At 49.7% G+C, this 15,207-nt stretch overlaps 6 protein-coding genes across 9 annotated transcripts; 2 read left to right on the forward strand and 4 right to left on the reverse strand.

The window, feature by feature from the left end:
- Positions 1-125: 125 nt before the first annotated feature.
- LOC9633712 lies at positions 126-1,536 on the reverse strand. Its single transcript, XM_002966589.2, has one exon. It carries the CDS (start codon positions 1,127-1,129, stop codon positions 293-295), a length of 837 nt encoding a protein of 278 aa, XP_002966635.1. The 5' UTR covers positions 1,130-1,536; the 3' UTR covers positions 126-292.
- A 1,146-nt stretch (positions 1,537-2,682) lies between these two features.
- On the reverse strand, positions 2,683-5,172 carry LOC112345169 (7-hydroxymethyl chlorophyll a reductase, chloroplastic-like). 2 transcript variants are annotated; one of them, XM_024671408.1, is made up of 19 exons: positions 5,065-5,172; positions 4,921-5,011; positions 4,783-4,867; positions 4,612-4,723; positions 4,472-4,556; positions 4,382-4,423; positions 4,257-4,335; positions 4,155-4,206; positions 4,046-4,108; positions 3,882-3,979; positions 3,797-3,832; positions 3,679-3,740; positions 3,580-3,607; positions 3,441-3,520; positions 3,311-3,380; positions 3,198-3,255; positions 3,100-3,135; positions 2,918-2,956; positions 2,683-2,862 (listed from the first exon to the last, which is right to left on the reverse strand). In XM_024671408.1, exons 1-19 carry the CDS (start codon positions 5,147-5,149, stop codon positions 2,783-2,785), a joined length of 1,281 nt encoding a protein of 426 aa, XP_024527176.1. In that variant the 5' UTR covers positions 5,150-5,172; the 3' UTR covers positions 2,683-2,782. The 2 variants fall into 2 exon arrangements, with proteins under 2 accessions (XP_024527176.1, XP_024527174.1); XM_024671406.1 differs by having other exon boundaries at positions 2,918-3,012; positions 3,071-3,135.
- LOC9633713 (cysteine desulfurase 1, chloroplastic) lies at positions 5,169-7,445 on the reverse strand. Its single transcript, XM_002966590.2, has 11 exons — positions 7,353-7,445; positions 7,089-7,229; positions 6,896-7,029; positions 6,674-6,833; positions 6,438-6,624; positions 6,234-6,379; positions 6,115-6,187; positions 5,996-6,059; positions 5,845-5,944; positions 5,467-5,619; positions 5,169-5,393 (listed from the first exon to the last, which is right to left on the reverse strand). Exons 1-11 carry the CDS (start codon positions 7,443-7,445, stop codon positions 5,223-5,225), a joined length of 1,422 nt encoding a protein of 473 aa, XP_002966636.2. The 3' UTR covers positions 5,169-5,222.
- LOC9633714 (protein real-time) lies at positions 7,421-9,688 on the forward strand. Of its 2 annotated transcripts, none has more exons than XM_024671499.1 (7): positions 7,421-7,906; positions 7,978-8,095; positions 8,234-8,322; positions 8,394-8,440; positions 8,497-8,606; positions 8,668-8,801; positions 8,901-9,688. In XM_024671499.1, exons 1-7 carry the CDS (start codon positions 7,820-7,822, stop codon positions 9,612-9,614), a joined length of 1,299 nt encoding a protein of 432 aa, XP_024527267.1. In that variant the 5' UTR covers positions 7,421-7,819; the 3' UTR covers positions 9,615-9,688. The 2 variants fall into 2 exon arrangements, with proteins under 2 accessions (XP_024527267.1, XP_024527268.1); XM_024671500.1 differs by having other exon boundaries at positions 7,422-7,906; positions 8,515-8,606.
- Positions 9,689-9,773: 85 nt separating this feature from the next.
- Positions 9,774-10,304, forward strand: LOC112345092 (mitochondrial import receptor subunit TOM7-2-like). Its single transcript, XM_024671119.1, has one exon. It carries the CDS (start codon positions 9,798-9,800, stop codon positions 10,068-10,070), a length of 273 nt encoding a protein of 90 aa, XP_024526887.1. The 5' UTR covers positions 9,774-9,797; the 3' UTR covers positions 10,071-10,304.
- On the reverse strand, positions 10,238-14,540 carry LOC9652400 (TPR repeat-containing thioredoxin TTL1). 2 transcript variants are annotated; one of them, XR_002991945.1, is made up of 8 exons: positions 12,238-14,540; positions 11,978-12,173; positions 11,756-11,925; positions 11,341-11,674; positions 11,080-11,284; positions 10,904-11,010; positions 10,579-10,837; positions 10,238-10,375 (listed from the first exon to the last, which is right to left on the reverse strand). XR_002991945.1 is itself a non-coding variant. In XM_002966591.2 (7 exons), exons 1-7 carry the CDS (start codon positions 13,710-13,712, stop codon positions 10,682-10,684), a joined length of 2,643 nt encoding a protein of 880 aa, XP_002966637.2. In that variant the 5' UTR covers positions 13,713-14,540; the 3' UTR covers positions 10,286-10,681. The 2 variants fall into 2 exon arrangements, 1 of the variants encoding a protein (XP_002966637.2); XM_002966591.2 differs by having other exon boundaries at positions 10,286-10,837.
- Between the last annotated feature and the right edge of the window lie 667 nt (positions 14,541-15,207).

A 15,207-nucleotide genomic window follows, 5' to 3' on the forward strand; every position in this document is an offset into this window, starting at 1 on the left:
TTGATGAGACTTCTAGAAGAACAACTATAATTTACCCTACAATCTCTTGTAGTAGATCACCACATTGGCTTCACAAGATATTCACCACCACCTAAAAATGATTCACAAAGCTTTAAGGCAGGAAAAAAAAGAGAGTGAATCAAGCCTTCCACATCAAAAAGCAAGGGGACCCAAGGCCTGATCTTGCTGCGATTATTTGGGACAACTCATGTCCACAACTGGAATCTATCTCTTCGTTACCTTTTTGGATGACTATGCTTTTTAGGGTTCTATCTTACACATGCTCTGTTTTTTAGGGTTCTTGGGGATGGTGGGCTGCGATCGCGGCGGCAGCGGCGGCCGCCTCCGAGATGCTCTCCAACGCCGGGCGCCAGATCCCGGGCCTGCCGACTCGCGGAGGAGCGGCGCCGGGTAGAGCTGCCGGCTGCGAAATCCCGGCGGTGGACGAGGACGATCCATTGGTCGGAGTGGCACGGGCAGCGCCGCCACGATGATCGTGACGATCTTTCGAGGACGATGAGGATGATGATTTCTTCACGTTGCTCTCCGAGAGGAGCTGCTGCAAGTATTTCTTGGAGACGACGAGCTTGGTGACGCCGCCTTCTTGCCTCACCTTGAATGGCTGCTGCGACGAATCCTTGAGCAGCTGCTTGCGATCGTCGTGCTCGTCGCCGGGAGATCTCCGCGTCTTACCATTCTTGTCGCTGGGAGTTTGATTCTTATCCTTCGGCGCGGCAACCAGGGATTTGGATGAGGAGCTCGATTTGGGAGAGAGGAACGCGGATTTGTAGAACTGGAACGAGGAGAGGCGCTTGTACTGGAAAGCTCCGCTGGAATCATCGGCATTGGTGATCGGGAGGAGAAGATAAGAGCGGCCGGGCTCCGATTCCACGGCGGCGCCATCGCTGGAGCTCTTGCCGCCGAGATTGGAGAGGCATTTCAGGAGATCCGCCCGGGGGGGCGAGCAGCCGGAGAAGGAGGAGGAATTGAGGCGCTTGTGGCTGGAATTCTTGCGAACCTTGGAGGAATCCAGCGGCCGGATGAGCCGCTCCACATGACCGTCCGAGTGGACAACGTGGACGACCTCGACTGCTCCACAGATTAGGACGCAGGACATGAGATTCCCCATGGATCCGGGTCCGGCCGCGACGAATCGGTCGATCTTGCGCGATATTTCAGCGCAGCATTGATGGGAGGGGGGAAGATTTCGCTGCGATTCAAGAGCTGGAGCGGATCTGGAACGAGAGAATGCGAGAGAGATCTAGATTCTACACCAGGAAGAAAGAACAAAAGAAAGAAATGCGAGTAAGAGGAGGAGGAGGAGGAGAAATCTCGCCAGCGGCCGCTAGTAAATCAAGCGCTCGTCGCGCGCGCGCGCTCGATGCTACTGCTCCGATCGCTACACAAACTTTCCAGAGACTAGTTAATGGCGCTCGCTTGCGTGTCTTCTTCTTGCTTGTTGCCGTCTGTCCACATTGGTCGCAAAATCCAAAACCACAAAGAAATAAAACCCTCGCGCGATATCTTCTAAACCCCGTCCCGTCTCCACTGAAAAGGCTGACCTGCCATGCCACGTCCCAGACCTGGCCCTCCACGTGCGCGCCACGTCACACTGCCACGCCGGCGCTCGAGTGGGGTCCCGAGGGTTGAAACTTGAAGGTGATCCCTACATTGTTTTCTTCTCTCTCTCTCTCTCTCTCTCTCTTGAGTTTTTCTTTTTTTTTTTCTTGTATGGATCGATCGGTGCTTCCCTGATTGATTGGGATTGCGAGCTGTTGCATCGGAAGAGGACGCCAACTTGTCGCTTGTAGCTTTCGTTGTCTAAAATTTTTCTGTGTGTAAAAGCTCTTTTCTTTTTGCCAACATATCTGATATAGTTCCACTCATTCGACTTTTCTCTGCTTTGTGGCAAGGATTGAGGTTGAGGTTACGTAAGACGCCTGGGAATTGGATCTACAATCTTACTGTTTCTCTACTTTACAACTAGAATACATTTTCCTATGTTATTCTACAAACCCCCTCTTTTGGACTTGGTCTTGTCCAGTCGTTTTCTAGTCTACATGGAGACCGAGTTTCAACAGAGAGCTGGCGAGACAATAAACATAAGGTATTCCATCTTTGAGGAAAAAAAAGAAAAGAAAGAGAGAACGTCCTTATCCTGGAGGCCTTTCGTCAATGGCTCCTCCTTTTTTTTGTTACACTTTTCGCGGCCAGATACGATGAAACCGCGAGGGTTTCCAGGATAAAAAGAGAATAAAAAAACCATATTACTACTTAGAAACTTTCGATTTGTACTGAAGGTTTGGCAGCCTTGGAGACGATTCCAAAATCTCTAGATCGAGTGTTGGTAGTCAAGACCAAAGAGCTCTACACAGTAGGGCCAGTTCTGCCATGCCAGGACAGGCATCCGTTAAGTGAGCACTTGAAGAAAAAGAAAGCGCATGCATCCAAGACACACCAACCAGATTTGAGGAGAAATGCGATCATTTCTCTCAACGAATCGAGGTGCTGGTGGATTCTTTCTGCAAGGCCGGCCTAGTCGCGAACGCAAGGACAATAAAAACAAACCAAAAAGAAAGAAGAGCAACGAGCAAGTCAGCCAGAGCTTTGAATGAAGTTTATAACTAAAACCATAGAAATTCGAAGATTATATAGCGAATTAATCGTAAAAGACTGAAGTTCTTGAACTTGGAAAAAATCAAAGTCTATTTGAAAGTGCATGCAAACTAGGAAGTTTTATAAAATCTCTCTCACAAAGAAGAGAAAGTTTAGACCTGTCGCTTTAAGAGTTTATCGATGGTGCCACCTTCATTGTACTTCTCAACCAGTTCCTTGGAGTAAGACGGAATGTGAGCTTCAGCTCTGAAAGTTAGCCAAGAACACAATCATATCGGCAATGCTGAACAGCAAAACGAACCTGGATTTCCCCATGGCGCGGTGTACATAGAGGTAATTCCTGATAGTGTGGTAGTCAAGAGAGTATCGTCCAAATTCCAGGCCCTTCGGCCCGATCTGTCATGCATCAATTATAAGACAAGACGATAAGAAATAAAGAGCTCCAAACACCAACCAGATTCAGCAGAAACGCAATAATATTACCAACAAATCGAGGTGCCGGGGCACTCTTTTGCAAGCCTGGCAACGAAGGACAGCAACAAATAAAAGGTTCTCTTTCATGAAAAGGAAAGATAACTTGCCTAGTTTCGCATTGTCATCTGCCTTGACCGTCTCCATGACAAATGGACGCCTGTCACCCTGGCCAGACAGGAATTGCGAAATAAACGTGTGGAGGCGATGAAACATTCCATACCGTGCTAACAGTGGGTGTAACTTCAAGGAGATGCTTGACTAGATCCAGCATTTCTCTACCCCTCTCATTTCTGCACGCGTCCAATACTTTGCTCAGAAGAAAACGAGTAAAAATAAGTCCAAATCACTACCTAACGGTGACATATTGTGGGTGTTGAACCATACTGACACCAGGATATTTGGGAACTCCCATATAGCCCACCACGAGATCCTGTAATCACCATTCCACAGATCAAAACGTATGTTGAGAAAACAATTTACAGTTCATACAGCCAATCCGTTGGTGTAATCGAAGCAGCTGCACAAAAACAAAAACAAACGACAAATCTTAGTTCCTTGGCATGATGAAAGTATTTGAAAATAAAGCACCTGTAGCATGATGGAGCTATCACATCGGTTAGATCACTAGCTGGTAAACAAAAGTAAGGAACCTGGAAAACGTTCATGATAGTGAAACCAATCTCGAGAGATGAACAAGAACACCAACCTCTTCCATACGACCATCCAAGTGTTTCAGGTGAACCTAAGAGGCTAGACGTGTCAGTCTAATGAACTAGAAACGAGTTTACAACCTTGTAATCTTGCATGAACTCGTAGTGTAGAACAGTTTGAGGACTGTCACTCGCTGCTCGTAGAAACTTATCGAGCCCTTCTCTGGGGCCATTGTCCACTGCGGTTTCTTGCTTGTTAGCACATAATTGTGTGGGACTAGCAATAAAACTGACCATCTACTGACCGCAATTTGTACCAAGCACGTAGAGCTTTTCAAGACCAAGATACTTCTCCACCGCCCTCAAAGCTGCCCCAAAAAATCAAGTAACGATCTATAGCTTGATTGAAATTACCTTGAACTTGGCACCCGACTCCACAGAACAGAAGCTTCTTGACACCAGCAGCCTACTAGGCGAAGTATCAAAAGCAAATCATAAGTTTTGACAATACAATACCTCCACGAGCGCCAGCGTGTTTAGATTTGGTGACAAGGTCGGTTTCACTCCTCGAGCGGCGAGTATTTCTTCAGGAGTCCTGAGAAACCAGATAGATATACCAAGAATCTAGGTGGACAATATACCTTGCTAGCACGGGCCGGGGTGTGAAACGATCTTCTGGATCACTGAAGAAAGTCCTCTGTCAGAAAGTCCTATAAAGACCAGCAGCCTACCTCTGAACACATATAACAGCTTCCACGCGCTTTGTTTTGAGCATTTCTATTGCTATGGCAGTAACAATGCCTGTCCATTGGGCTCCTGAAAGTATGTGCACGATTGGAAAAACGTAAAACCTGAGCCTTCGTCACTGTACCTTTGACAGGCTCAATCTTTCGTGCATAAAGTAACTCTTCATGAACTCCAAAATATAACTCGTCCAAAGACTTTACATCTCGTGCTCTCCCATGCACTTCGGGCTCCATAGCCTGCGAATATAGATAGAATAAGGAAAACAGGAACACAAAACAAGACTAGAAAAGCTCACCTCGACTTTAGTCATACCATTCCCGAGAAATGCACAGGCTTTCTTCACATGAGCTATGTAATACGAGTCACACAAGCCGCAATGACTACGGCGAAAAGGTTAGTGAATTGAGCTCTTAGAAAGGATTGATAGCTTTACCTGCAAAATTCTTTCGCTGGATACGTGCTTCCCGGCTTGATGGGTTTCGACCTTTTCCTCCAATCTGTTTGAGGCTCCGTTGTTGTCTCGGCTGCAATCAAACCGCTGAGACTCCAGGCAATACAAACAAAACGATTGGAGTACCTCGACACTGGCGCCGCGAACAGTTCCACCTCGAGGAGGAGATCAACGTCAGGTGGGAGCTACCAAGGTTCTGCAGCAGCGCCATAGCTGCAACGAAGAGAGGGTGCACGAAATGAGATTTATTACTGACAACTTAACTACATCTTCTGCTACATACGTTAATGTAGCGAGGAAAAAAAACCAATGGTGTCATTTAGAGCGTCTATAAACGCGTCCACCTCTCGTTTCGTGTTGTAAAAGTACAGGCTTGCTCGAGCACTGGCATTGATTCCCAAATGGCGATGCAGTGGCTGCGTGCAGTGGTGACCAGATCTTACAGCGACTCCGTGCTGCAAAAGAAAAAAAATAAACAAAAAAACAAAGGAGTGAGATATGCTCGTAGCGTCTTCGCAACAATCAAACCTGCTGATCAAGAAAGGTCGATAGATCCGTCGGATGTATTCCCTCGACATTGAACGCGCATAGTGCCGCTCTTTCTGATCCTGACTTGGGACCATAAATACGAACGCCAGAGACACTTGAGAGCTTGCTGTAAAGATATTTTGACAATTCCACCTGAAAAATTGGCCAATTATTGCGGTGAGCAACAAAGATTCACAATCTATTGCACCCTGACAAGTCCGGATTCACAGAGCGAGGCCAATCAAGGAAATGCAATGCAGTTTTCTGCCTCATACTGAAGACTGAAGATTACTGTATTCACCACAAGCTCCAAAGTGGAGTACGTATGGGAAGAAACTAATCATAGGCAGGTAAAGAAATGATATGCATAAGAAGTACCTCGTAAGCATGAATGTTATCCATTCCAAGATTCGAAAGATAGTCAATTGCAGCTCCTAACCCAATCGCCTCTGCAATAGCAGGCGTGCCTGCTTCAAACCTGGTACACAGGGCTGTGCGATCAAAGTCATTGCGTAAAACAGTGACAAACCGTAATGGAGGATCTGCATACGTCGAGTGATTCAAAAACACGTCCGATATCATCTCGCCCCCTCCTGCATAATAAAATCTAGTCAAACATCTGCGTGTACAGCCGTGATACACACAAACCCAAAAATGGTGGCATCGCCATCAACATGTCGTGTTTGCCGTATAAAACTCCTATGCCTGTTGGACCGCACATCTGGAAGACGAGTAAGCTTAGCGATTCATTAGTGAGGGATTCATACCTTATGTGACGAAAAGACTAGAAAATCGGCATCAAGTCCTCGCACGTCCACGGTCATATGAGGAACACTCTGGCACGCGTCAACGAGAACCTTTGCACCATGATCATGCGCATAACGGATGATATCTTGCATTGGATTGATGGAACCTGCGTGCTAGAGGCTTTTTAGTATTAAGAATTACGGGTAGTCTTTGGACGAACTTACCGAGAGTGTTGGAAACGTGATGCAAGGATACCAGCTTTGTCTTCTTTGTAAAGAGGCCTTTCAACTCTTCAACATTCAAAGTTTCATCTTCGGTAAGAGTCACGTATTTCAGAGACGCTCCCGTCTTCTGAGCTGCGATTTGCCATGGCACTATATTGCTGTGATGCTCTGCGACAGAAAGTATGACCTGTGGCACGAGAGAAATTAAGAACTAGCAGCACAACCCTGTTGCATACCTCGTCTCCTTCTCGCAAAGTGGATAATCCCCAAGTAAAAGCAACCAGGTTGATTGCTTCTGTTGCATTGCGCGTGAAAACAATCTCCCGGTATGTCTCGGCATTGATAAAGTTCGCAACCTTTTGTCTTGCAACTTCATACGCCTCGGTAGCTTTCGCACTGTAAAGACAATCAAAAGAAGGCCTTTTTGAGATACAAAGCTATTCTCTTTTATATCTCACCTCAGGGCATGAATTCCACGGTGCACGTTCGAATTATAAACGCTGTAGTAATCCTGGAGCTTGTCAAGCACAGCTACAGGCTTCTGGGACGTCGCAGCATTGTCCAGATAGACCAATTTGCATCCATTGACCGTCTGGAATCGAGAATATAAGCTCGCAGACGATCCAAAATCCCAAATCAAAGCTCGCAAACCTGATCGAGAATCGGAAAATGCGGCCTGGTGACATCACCAAGCGCCGGAGGTGCAGCGGCAGCCGCAGGAGCGCTAGACGCGCAAGCCCTGGGCCGCCCGTGGAGCGCGATAAACCCTAAACCTAGCGAGGCGCAAGCCATCTGGGGAATAACAGAGAATATTTCCAGAGCATATACCGTACACCGGGATCAATCGCACGGCGGGGATTTCAAACGCCAAGATTCAACGGGTACGCAAGTGTGGGTTTCAAAACATGGCCGTACGATCTGGTAAGGTTGGTTTAGTGGGCGGATGAGATTGAAACGGGTTCCTAGGGCACGATTAGCGAATCTACGGCTGTCGCGACCCGTCAACATCGCTCCAGCTCTATAGCCCGTGAAGTCCGGCCCCCGTCACCGCCCTCATCAAGCCCCTACACTCTCTCCTGTGTGTGTGTGTGTGATAGATCTATCGACACTGTAATGTGGTATGTATTTAAGCGGGCATTGATGTAGCTGGAGAGATCGCGAGCGACACCAACCTTGAAAGTCCCCTCTTCCAAATCCCCAAAAGAGAGATTTTTTCTCTTCTGGTCTCTTCTGGGCTGTGAGAGCTACCAAAACCTTGAGAGTGGGAGCTCGAAATTCTTCTTGTTCTCTCCGTCCGGCATTTGGGTCTCTGGTCTGATCGGTTCTCGCAAGAGGGTTCTTGCGGAAGTGATTGGAAATGCCTAGTTCCAATCGGGATCACCATGGGCGGTAGGAAAACCAGCGACAATTCCGATGTGGACGATGTTCTTCAGCTGCTCCAGAGAGAAGCTCCACTCAGCAAAGAACAGGTATGTTTCCATTTGGTTGTGTATTTCTTCTAGTTTATGTGCGAGTTGAGTGACTTTTGGTGGCAATGCAGGCCGAGTATTGCAACGAGGCGTGCATCGCCAGATACTTGAGAGCTCGTTCCGGGAGTGTCAAAAAGGCTGCCAAGCAACTCCGAGCTTCCTTAAGTTGGCGTGAGAGCTTGGAAATCGGTATGATTTATATCAATCTCTAGCTGCATTCCATTCAGTCGCCATCTCTTTGTGCGAAATCAGTGAGCTTTTAAGTTTCTTGCAAAGTTTAAAGTTCTCTTTCCTTGTTTTTTCGTTTTTTTTTTCTTTTTCGTGCAGGGTACTTGACTGCCGATGATTTTCCAGCCGAGCTCGCCGCGGGGATCGCTTTTGTGTCTGGCCAAGACGACGACGGGAAGCCAGTTCTGGTATGTTTACCTCTAAATAAGATTTGCTTCCAAGCCGCAAAAGTGATGACTGGAAAAATCAATATGATCAGGTTCTCAGGACAAAACAGGAATTTCTTCCTCCTAGATCTCAGAAACGGTATGGTGCCAACAATCATTCTCTTACAAAAAAAGGTTTTTCTTACAAACTGACAGTGAATTCTTTTTCTGGAGGTTTATCCGTTTTTTAGTCTTTTCTTTTGAAGTGGCAGTCTCCTCCATGCCTCCCGGCGTTGATCAATTCGTCATGTTGATTGACTTCTCAGGTACTCCGAAGAATAAACTAAAACTCTAAACAATTCCTCGATCCAATTCTTTTACTCACAGGCTCGTCAAGGGGAAGCTCGTCACTCCTCAGCTTCATACTCAGCATCATGAAGCTCCTCTCAGATCACTATCCGGAAAGACTAGCTCCATCGTTCTTCGTCGATGCACCTTCGATGTTCTACTACCTCTGGAAGGTGAGAAAAAGGAAGAAAACAACGTTTTTTTCCTTCGTTTTCCCCTCTTGATCACAGATGGATGGATCGTAACTGCGTGTGTGTTGCATTTCCTGGCAGGGAATGGCCCCGTTCATCGATCACGCAACGAAAGAGAAGTGGAGCTTCTCGTTCTCCAGGGATCACGACATGCAAATCTCAGCACCGTCGTGCGAGCCAGCAGAGCGTGCGCAGCCGCCACCCTCGTCGCTGCTCGCCGATTCCTCGTGCAGCTGCAGCAGCACCCCATCCTCCTTCCGCGCCACCTTGTGCTACGAGGAGCGCCTCAACGCCATGAGCTTCCTCACGCCGCTCAGCTCGCCCGGCGGCCAGAGCTTCTTCAAAAACAACAGCCTCGGCGCCGCGCTCGCCTCGGACGCGCAGCACAGGTCCCTCTCCTTCTCCTCGCCCGCCGCCACCGCCACCATCGCCACCGCCGCCAGCTTCAACTTCCGCACGCCCGACTCCAGCTGCAGCGACGGCGGCGGCGTCGGGGGCTACGGCTCGCCAGTGTTTGCGCGCAGCAGCCGCTCGCGCGGGAGGAGCTCCTCCCGCGAGATGGGAAGTGTAGCGTCATCGTCGGCGCTGTCATACCTGGTGAAGCACAAGAGGAGCTCCAGCTCCAGCTCCAGCGCGGTGGAGTCGTTCCGGCCTTACGTCCGGCACGCCAAGGCCGGATACAGCGAGAGCGCCTACAGGGCCACCTTGAAGCCGCCGCTGGGGGGGCTACTCTGTGTCATCAAAAGCGCCCTCAACCTCGGGCAGACGGATGACTATCCCGCCACCCCGAGCTGAGAAAGCTCGTCATTGTTTTCTTCCCCACTAACTCACTCATAACGGAATATACCGAGGCTGGCAGAATATGCTTACGTTGTGTGTGACAGAATGTTCTCTTAGGGTTCGGCTAGCAGAATATGCTTCCTGGAGGAAAATGTAGATAGACGGAATATACTTCTAGGGCTAGGGTTTTGGAGCGTGATGGCAGGGGTGCAGGTCGGGCGCGTCCGCGCGGATCCATCCAAGAAGGGCAAGGGGAAGAGGCTGCTGCCGCCGCCGCCAGGGGCCGGCGGGGGCGGCAGCGCGTCGGCGGAGGCGTCGGATGCGGCGCGCAAGGTGCTCAAGGAGTGGCCGACGTGGGCGATGAAGAAGCTCAAGACGGCGGTGCACTACGGCTTCATCCCGCTCATCATCGTCATCGGGATGAATGTGGAGCCCAAGCCGCATTGGACGCAGCTCTTCAGCCCAGTTTGAGCGAGTTTGGGCTGGTAACAAGAGAAAATGCTCCTTTTTCTTTTCTTGCTCCTCTCCTTGGTTTCAGTCGCTGGCTAGATGGATCACAGCCTAGAGTTTGGTAGCAAATCAACTTATAGTCACTAGTGAGGGAGAGATCTCTTGCCTCTGCCTATATGGATGGATGGTTTTCACATCGATTTGCGTTTCTTATTTGCATGTGAAGAATAAGAATGAACTAAACACTATGGTTTTTTTCTGTGTTATTGGCCGGAGAGGTTGGTCTTGTTCTTGATCATGTTGGTGACACCAGCCTTGTGATGATCCTGATAATTACACGATGAAGAGAAAGGAAAAAAAAATCCCGACTAGAAGAGGAGCGAAAGCAAAGACGAAGAGAAACTAAGAAGAGGGAGGAGTAAAAACACCCAGAATGCGGGCAGCAAGCAAGCAAAAAAGAAATCGTGAGGTCTTTTTTTTTACAAATCGAGGGTGTTGTGTTCTCTCCGCCAAATGAATGCTTGCTTGCCTGCTTTGCTCGCTTGAATTGAGACTTTCTGCGTTGTCTTGATGTAGCCTAGCACCACCACCAGAGAATTGGAAAAAAAAAATGATGTGGAGCTCTGGAGCTTTCAAACGCCACCACACTGCTTCACAGCTTGCTCCAGCCCCTGTTGGCTGGGACCGAGAAGCTCCTTCACGTTGACACCGTTTCTGAAAATCTTAAAGGTTGGCACCGAGCTTATGCTTTCCAACTGTGCCAAGTACGGGCTATCATCGACATCAACCTGGACGAAAAGAAACAAAATCGATTCACACCTATCCAAACAACAGCTCAATCGCAGCCAGCTTACCTTCGAGAAATTCACAGACGGATATCGTCTGCACAGCTCCTCGACAAAGGTGGAAAACTGGCGACATCTATCGCTCCACCGCGTCGTAAACTCCACCACGGACAAGCCTAGGAAAGAGAACAGAGAAAAGAGTGAACGCTTGCAAAACTGCCAGAAGAAAGCGCACAACGACTTACCGGGACAGGAGATTGCTTCCCTGAATTGGTCGTTTCTAAACACTTCTTCTACACCTCCCCCAAAATGTGTTCTCGATATTTCTTCACCGCGTGATTTCTTGAGTGCCACTTGCACGTCGAAAAGAGCCTGCGCAACCTCCACATCTCCGGGATGCTCACGTCTTATTGCCTCGTAATCTCTTGCCGCGTCCTCCCACCGCTCAAGCTGGGAGAAGTAAAACCTTTGCTGTCAAAATCCCAAAGAAAAAAGCAGGCACGTACCTTGGCATACGAATGAGCCCGTCTCAGAAGCGCCTTCATGTACTTGGGCTGGACTTGCAAAGCTGCATTGCAATCCTCTAAAGTTTTCTCCCACTGTCCGAGCTTGGACCGACTAGCAGCACGGTTGCAGAGAAGGATTGCGTTCGCAGGATCAAGCTCCAGGCCTTCGGTATAAGCGGCACACGCTTCGAAGAACTTCGCAGCTTTGAAAAAATCATTGCCCGCCGCCCGGGCTTTCGACACTGTACGTGCTTTCCTCAGTAAAGAGGAAACTTCGAAGTTTTGGGGATCGAGACGGGCAGCCCGCTCTGTAATAGCTACGGCTTCTTCGAATCTGTAGAAAAAAAGCCTGGCAAGTTAGTAAGCGGTACTATGGACTTTAATGTTGAGGAATAAAACCGGTATATCAACGCACCTGCCTTGGGCCATGTCAGCCTGCGCTAGCAACACAACAAGATTGTTGCTGAATTCTACTTTTGTAGACCTGGGAGACGCGTCTTCTACTCGTCGAGCGGCAGCCAGTGCTGCGTCTGCTTCGTCTAACCTTTGCAGCTTCAGCAGGGATTCCGCTTTTAAAACGTACACCTACATAACTCGAGAGGTCAACGAATCTCAATTCTGGAAAGTTCCATCTTACCTGCAAGGAATAATCGGCCCCGGCAACAATTGCAGCATCACATTCTCGAAGAACAGCGTTCCAGTCTTTCAACTTCTTTGCTTCGAAACAGTTCGTCAGCCTCCTTTCTATCAAAGTGATCCTTTGACTATCTCCTGTTTCATTCTGCTGACCGGATCCTTTGAGATGCTTTCTAGCTTGTTCTGTTTGTCCAAGTCTATTCCATCACACGCAGTAGAATGAATAAAACTGTGACAAGATTGCAAAAAACGACAGCGTACCTTAAGAGTAGAGAAACAAGTCGCTGGTGCGCCCGACTAAAAGAGGAGTCCAGTTTCAGTGCCATCTCTGATTCTTGCACCGCTTCCCCAACACGATTGAGCCCAGCCAATGCGGCGGCTCGGTTGCATCTGTAGGCAGCCTGGTCGGGACACAAGGAAATGGCCCGGTCATATAGAGAGAGTGCCTTTGCAAAGTTTCCCTTCTTGTACTCGGCATTTCCCGAATTCTTGACATCTTCAGCTGAAACGTTGCTCTTGCTCTCGCCACCCGGAACAATGTTCCGTATACCTTGACTTTCTCCTGCCCTGCCTCCGTCAACATAAGAAACTTTCTTGTAAGCAGAAGTGTTCGTTGTCCCTGTGAGTTTGATCCCAGTTCTGAGCTCTGCCGGGGACGCTGCCCCGACCAAAAATCTACTCGACGTAGGTGCCGGATTCGCGTTCAACCTGGTTCCATTGGATTCTCCTCCATTTTGCGTCTTGAGGATGCCACCCGGCTTCTCCTTCTTTATGGATCCATTGTCCATGGCAGTAGTACTACCCCCACCATTAGCTACAGCATTAAAGGTTGAGAAGCTCCCACCAGTCACCATTCCAGTATTTAGAACCGGGCCACCTTTGCCACCCCAAAGGCTCTCGGCTGTAGGACTTCCACCATCGGAACTCCCTGCGCTTGAGTTGCTTCCATGAGCACCACCCTCTCCATTTTTCCTGCCCCTATTAAATATCTCCGGTGTTGGACTTCCACCGCTGGAGCTACCACCACTGGAATTCCCATGATAGATTTCTCCACTTTTCCTGTTGGCCGTCCCTCGATGACCCTCCACAGTCGGACTCTCTCCACTGGAGCTACCGCTGGAGTTACTTCCACGAGGGACCTCTCCAACTCTCCTCTGAGATCGAAAGCCATCTGCGATCTCCCCAGAACTGGATAGACTCGCGCGAGGTATCTCGCCACTAAAGCTCGCACCACTGGAGATGCTTACTCGAGAGAGCTCGCCACTCTTCCTCGCAGGCCTCGACATGTCGAACATCGGACTGTCGCCGGAACTGGAGCTACTCCCGCGGGGAAGCTCCCCACTTCTCTTTTGCAGTGGCAAGCCTTCCACAACATTGCCAGTCGGAAAAGCTCCCCGTGATTTAAACGCATCCAAGCTTTCTGTGTCATGCTTAAAGGTGAAGCTATCCGAGGCGAGATTCAGCACCGCGGAGTCCTCCGACTTTGCTGCGTCCAAACTTCCATGCTTGGCAACTCCGCTTCTCCCCGGATTGTTACCAGCATTATTGCTGCTGGACAGCCTGGGTGCTCCAAAGAAGAAGTTTGTCGACGCTAGCCTGGACGACGAATCTGGCACGGCCTCCCCGGAAAACGTGGCCCTCGTCGCTCCATTCGCCTGGGGCTTCAACTTGGCGAATGGATCCAGCGCCTCGGACGATCCTCCCAGCTTCTTGCCATCCGCCTGTGCGTGAGACATACTCGTACAGACAGTAGTTTGCGAGCTCGAGTGCTTGGGGACCACATAAATCTGTGACGAGCAACGCCCACCGGATCAAACTAGTGCCGAATCCTTCTGATCTACTACACCCACTACCGCTTCCGCCGCATCACCCCCCCGAGCCCCGACTTGTAAATTCCGCCACCAATTTGCCGAAAGGAGCCGGGAAGAGCCTGGCTCACATCTTACGTACTGCTGCTAAAAGCCTTTCCATGGCCTCCAGGCCCCAACTTGTCCAATTTTCAATCCCATTGCCCCCAAATGTGGCCGTGACAGAGAAACCGATGATGGCACGTCTCATCCGAAAGAGCCGAGCGAGCGCCCCCCCGATTTGGACAGCCAACGGGAACAGCCAAACCAGCGAATGGAACTTCTAAACCACCCTCTCAAGAAGAACAAAAGAGAGAAAGAGAGAGAGAGCAGTGAAAATGTGGGATGGGATGGAAATACCTAGTACCACCACTACTACTACCGTGGTGAAAGAAGGGAAATCTATGCCAGTACCGCTAAACCAATCTCCATCAATCCACTGCTTGCCTACCTTGTTTGAGCTCAAGAACAGCGCCGTGCGGGACCCTGTGTGCCAGCTCCTCTCTGGATCGGGGCCTACTGCCCTCCAGATCGGGTCCAGGCAATGTACCTATCTGGAAATCCGTCCGCGGCGCGGCCGATTTGACTTGGAAATCCCGAGCTCGCAGCTATGGCGGCAGCATTGGCGGCCGCGCCGGCGGCGAGATCGATCGGAGACGCCGCCATGGCCGCGGGGCGCCACCCCCAGCCCTTGCCCACGCAATGCTCATCGCTGGCAATCCCTAAGCCCTCACAAAATAACCAGCGCTCGGGCTTGCTTTGCGCCTTCGTTTGCTCACACCCACACCATACCATCGCCTGGCGGAATATGCCGCGCGGCGAATATTCCGCCCGACCAACAGCTGTGGGCGGACGGGCCGGAACACGTGGCGGGCCCTTGCGGCTGACACGTCGGATGCCGCAGTGCCGCGAATTGTGGCAGCGGAGCAAATGATCTCGCCGCGGCGGCAGGCCCACCGCGCACGGTGCGGTAGAAAGGTGAAAGAACAGAGAAACTACTGGAGGTATATTTTCTTTTTTCACTTTGGAGTTTGACCAGGGGTTGATGAGTTGTGGAGGAAAATTTGGGCACACATTCTTCGCCCGCGTTGGTTGGCAACGCGTGAGCCCCAAGTCTTTCTTGGCACCTTTAAAATACTAGCGGTTAGCTCACCCCTTTAAAAAGAAAACTAACCCCCTACGTGGCAGCTGACTTGCCACGCACGTCATCACACGACCTTTGATTGATTCCTCCTTCCTCTTCATCTCCAGCTCGGAGTTCTATCCATCACGGTTGTGAATCGCTCGATGAAAGAACGTGAGATTGACGATGTATTGATCGATCATACATGGATGATTGATTCTGGAATCAAATCAAATCAATCTCACCAGAAACATTTGGCGG

This window comes from Selaginella moellendorffii, unplaced genomic scaffold (genome assembly GCF_000143415.4).
Source record: "Selaginella moellendorffii unplaced genomic scaffold, v1.0 SELMOscaffold_7, whole genome shotgun sequence".
In the NCBI taxonomy this organism is placed as follows: domain Eukaryota; kingdom Viridiplantae; phylum Streptophyta; class Lycopodiopsida; order Selaginellales; family Selaginellaceae; genus Selaginella; species Selaginella moellendorffii.